General features: G+C 54.1%; 1 protein-coding gene across 1 annotated transcript; it reads left to right on the forward strand.

Moving 5' to 3' along the window:
* Nucleotides 1-1,821: 1,821 nt before the first annotated feature.
* FAM181A (family with sequence similarity 181 member A) lies at nucleotides 1,822-4,155 on the forward strand. The gene is made up of 2 exons (XM_030949877.1): nucleotides 1,822-1,991; nucleotides 2,634-4,155. The coding sequence occupies exon 2, from the start codon at nucleotides 2,705-2,707 to the stop codon at nucleotides 3,572-3,574; it is 870 nt and encodes a 289-aa protein (XP_030805737.1). The 5' UTR covers nucleotides 1,822-1,991; nucleotides 2,634-2,704; the 3' UTR covers nucleotides 3,575-4,155.
* The last annotated feature ends 396 nt before the right edge of the window (nucleotides 4,156-4,551 follow it).

Genomic DNA, 4,551 nt, shown 5'->3' on the forward strand with positions numbered 1-4,551 from the left:
ACCTCAAGCACAGGAGCCAGTTTATTGCTGCAAAGAAAGGCATGACACCTTGGTGTGCATCTCTTTGAGTGAGCTGAACAAAACCTCTCCCTGCAGCTTCAGCTGCACAGAAGTGTCTGTGCAGGCCACACAGACACTAGGAGGAGAGGCACATCTGCAAGTAGCAAATCAGCCACTGTGCTACAGCCCACCATGGTGCCAACAGCTCTGCAGCACAATCTGTTGCTGACCCAGGGTCTCCCTAGACCAGAAACACCTCAGCCTGAGCATCACCACATATGGCTCAGGCCAGACTGAGAGAAAAGGTGTGAATAGGGATGAGTGCACCAATACAGGGATCATGAAGAGTCATCCCTGAGGCCTCTGCCCAGACCTTCATATAATGGCGCAGTCTGGATCTTGACTTCTTCTGATGAAAATTGAATAAATAGAAATAAAATAAAATAACAGTCAGTAAAATACATGTAAAATGTGGCTGTTTTCATCCCTCAGTGCTCAGGCCTTCTTTGATGCTTCATAATAGTAAAACAGATTTTACTTGCAAAATGTCTTGACTCCAGTCCCTGCTTTCCTCAGCGCACATCTGTGTTTGGTTCAGAGCTGGCAGTATCTCCCTGATGATGGGTGCACAGGTGCTGTGCCCCTATCCAGTCTTCCCATCTCCAGGGTACTGGGGAGTGGAGAGCAGGAGCAAAGCTTCTTCAGCTGTGGGAGGCAGCGGGTGCTGGCTCGCACACAGGCTGCTGCCAGCTCTGTCATCAGTGCACACCAAGGGCAGCTCTTCTGCTCTCCTCTTCCTCCAGCTCTAGGTTTTACTGTGCTTTTAAGTAATTGTCACTCCTTAGGGACAAGCCTTCGAGAAGGCAGAGGGCTCGCATAACTCTGGATCAGTAAAGGAAGCAGTTCAATTAGCATTTCACACGCCTTTTCTTCCCTCTCTTCTTACCTTCCCTGCAGCGGGCATGCTTTCCCCTTAAAGGATTGTCCTGTTTCTGCTCCTTGCCAGCGTTGGCAGGGTGACAGTAGTCGAGTGTGCAAACTTGTGCTATTGTCCCCAGGCCAGGGGGAGTCATGGAGACCCACTAATATGACACAGGAAAATGTTTGCTGATGGCAATTCTATGGGCTTTGTCTAACTCTTTCTCCATCATGACGACTCGATTTAAGTCTCTAACTGTTTGACTACAGATGCAAGAGTACTATCCAACTCCATCCTTTTGTTCGGGTAGTTTGAATGGGTAATTCAGCTTTTGTGTAACTCAATTGAGGGGGCAAACATAAAGACAAGATTCTTGAGCGCTCAAGCTCCCTTTCCATGGATATCTGCACATCTCTTTAGAGATTTGTTCCTTTCCTACCTTTTTCTGACATCATCCTCCCCTTAAAAAAAAAAGCTCCGATGGGGAACAGTTAAAAGTAGGCTAGTCCAGTCCCCCGTATTATATTGTCCTGTGCCAATGAAGCATGTTTAGTATCAGCCCCCAGACAGCTTTCGAGAATGCAGAAAAAAGGGTGTCTAAATTTTCCTAACTGATCTTCAGCATTTTTGCTTTGGATTGTGTAATTTTAAAATGAAAGTTTTCTATCGGGGTGAAGGGGATAGGGAGAATGGTAGAAATCATGGGGAAATGATTGTTTTTATTAGCTGTCTTTCTGCGGCTGTCCCCATGGAGACAATTTGTGATGGCAAAGAATGCAAGGAGGGGAGGCTGATGCCTGATTGGGATGCTTTGTATTTGGCAAAGTGGCTTCTGATTGGCCTGGGAGAGCCCCGAACTCGCTGGAGTCGATATTCATTCAGCTTGCTCAAGTGCTTGCTAAACTACATCCAAACACTGGCGGGCCCCGGCTGCCTCCGCCGAGGTTGGCGGTGTGTAACCTGCCTAACGAGATTAGCGGGGAAGGGGCTCTCTCTCTCTCTCTCTCTCTCACTCTCTCTCCTCTGCAGCGACGCTGCCGCCAGCACCGGTGAGAAAAGCAGCGCTCGCCGGGTGAGTGTCCGTGCTCGCTTACAGGGCGGCCACCGCGGATCTGTCCAGCTCAGCGCTCTCTAAAGAGATTAAGCGCTGAGCCGCTGTCCCTGTGAACCGCTCCCCGTGCGGTGTGTGCCGGGGCAGCCGTGCTGTCCCCGTGAGCCGCTCCCCGTGCGGTGTGTGCCGGGGCAGCCGTGCTGTCCCCGTGAGCCGCTCCCCGTGCCGGGTGTGCCGGGGCAGCCGTGCTGTCCCCGTGAGCCGCTCCCCGTGCCGGGTGTGCCGGGGCAGCCGTGCTGTCCCCGTGAGCCGCTCCCCGTGCGGTGTGTGCCGGGGCAGCTGTGGTGTCCCTGTGAGCCGCTCCCCGTGCCGGGTGTGCCGGGGCAGCCGTGCTGTCCCCGTGAGCCGCTCCCCGTGCCGGGTGTGCCGGGGCAGCCGTGCTGTCCCCGTGAGCCGCTCCCCGTGCCGGGTGTGCCGGGGCAGCCTTGCGGAGCCGTGGGCTGCGGGCACGCGTCCGCTCCCACGGCGGCTCCCCTGCATGGCAGCGAGCTGACCGACAACTCGTTTGTGTGGCTGAGAAGTTTGACATGTCCTCCCTCCGTTTGCTTAGTGTTGTTTGAACCAAAGCTTCTTGCTCAAAAGTCTGCCTGTCATGTTTCGCAGGTTTGCCGAGGTTTGTCTGAAGAAGGATTATAAACTTTTCATGGGAAACTCTGCGCGGTGCATTCAGTGAGATGGCATCGGACAGCGAGGTAAAAACTCTACTGAACTTCGTTAACCTGGCTTCGAGCGACATCAAAGCGGCTCTGGATAAATCGGCTCCTTGTCGCCGGTCAGTTGACCACAGAAAATATTTGCAGAAACAGCTCAAGCGGTTTTCTCAGAAGTACTCACGGATCCCACGGTGTCACGCCAGCAAACCCCCTGAGTGCGGCTGGCGCAGGGGGGCAGAGGACAGGGCCCGCGGCCCCCTGCCAGAGGCACCTGAGCCCAGCCCGCACGGCGGGGCTGCCGCCGACAAGGCGATGCAGACAGCCGAGGCAGAGGAGAGCATCACCGGGGAACGGGTTTTGCAGGAACAAAAACCGGAGGCTGCCCGACCCGACCAGGTGCCCATGAGGAAGCGACAGCTCCCCGCCTCCTTCTGGGAAGAGCCACGGCCGGCCCAGAGCCTGACGGCCAGAGCCTTTGCTGCCAGCCCTGAGGGGCTGCAAGCCCCCAGAGACCCTCCTCCCTATGAGGGGAAGAAAAGCAAAAGGAGCTCAGACTCTGCTGGCCCGGAGAGCCCCCCTGACACTGCGCCACATGCTGGGGAGAAGGACCCCGCCGGGGCCCTCTCGGGCCGAGTGGGTGCTTGGACCTGCTGCCCCTTCCCCTGGCCCGGGCCAGGCGTGTACCAGCCCCCGGGCGCGATGCCCCCGTCGCCCTTCCCGGGGCTGGGGCTGTGGAGGAAGAGTGCGGCCACGCTGCCGGCGGAGGTGCCGCCCTTCTGCAAGGAGGCCGATGGCCCGGGGCAGAAATTCTACAGGCCCATGGTTCTGAAACCCATCCCCACCAAGCCCGCCATCCCCCCTCCCATCTTCAATGTTTTTGGCTATCTTTAGCGGGGCGCGAGTCGGAGTCATGCCGAACACGACAGCTCCCGAGGGGGTTTGAAAGGCCCGGTCAGCCTCCGGGCATGAGCCGCTGGCAGCGGGCAGCGGCAGGGGAAGGAGGCCGGCGATCGCACCCCGTGCCTCGTGGGCGGGCTGCGGGGAATTAGGAACTGCTGGGAAGGTACTTGGGCTGCACTCTCCTCTCCGTACACGGGGGTGAATCGGGAATAAACCTTGCCAAGCCGGTGGCACGGAGCATGACCGGGTCTCTTTCATCGATGGGCATTGTCTGAGCCGCGGCGAGCGGGGCTGCTGGCCATTCCTAGCCGCACTTGTAACACCTAGGAGACCTCCTCCGCGTGGGAACATCTTTTCTGGGGCTGCCCTGCGGCAGCAGCAGTGAAATGGAATGAATTAAATGCATTCAAAGAGTTTTTGTATTTTAAAGTAATTCCAGAGAAGTCAAGATATTCGGGTCATTCCGTTTTGCATGCAAGAGACTGGAAGGGTGGTATTTTGTATAAAAACCACTTGTGATTGATTCAAGCTCTTGTTGTATGTAAATACTGACAGAATTAAAAGAAAAAAAATAAGGGAAGAAAGAAGGTAATTTTATTTTGGTCATTCTGCAAATGCAGTCTTAGTTTTGCCCCACTGGGTAGACACAGGTTTGATTTGCAACTGGTGGGGAGATATGAGGGCTGAAATCTCTACCTATTCAGTTTTATACAAATCAGAAGTAATTTTCCCATAAGTAAATCTTAGCTAATTACTAAGTAATTAGCTAGTGCTGAGCTGGTGCAAATGAAAGTGGGATGAATTTCCACATCAGGAATTGCTCTGCATCAACAGAATAAATGAGGAATCTTACTAGTTTAACACAAAACCATTAGGTGTGATGGAAGAAAAAAGTAAAGAATAGACTGCCTTATTTCTGGCTGAGAGATATCTTTTATTTTGTCTGATTTTAAGATGTTTTCACAAGA

The sequence above is a fragment of the Camarhynchus parvulus genome, chromosome 5, assembly GCF_901933205.1.
Source record: "Camarhynchus parvulus chromosome 5, STF_HiC, whole genome shotgun sequence".
NCBI lineage: Eukaryota > Metazoa > Chordata > Aves > Passeriformes > Thraupidae > Camarhynchus > Camarhynchus parvulus.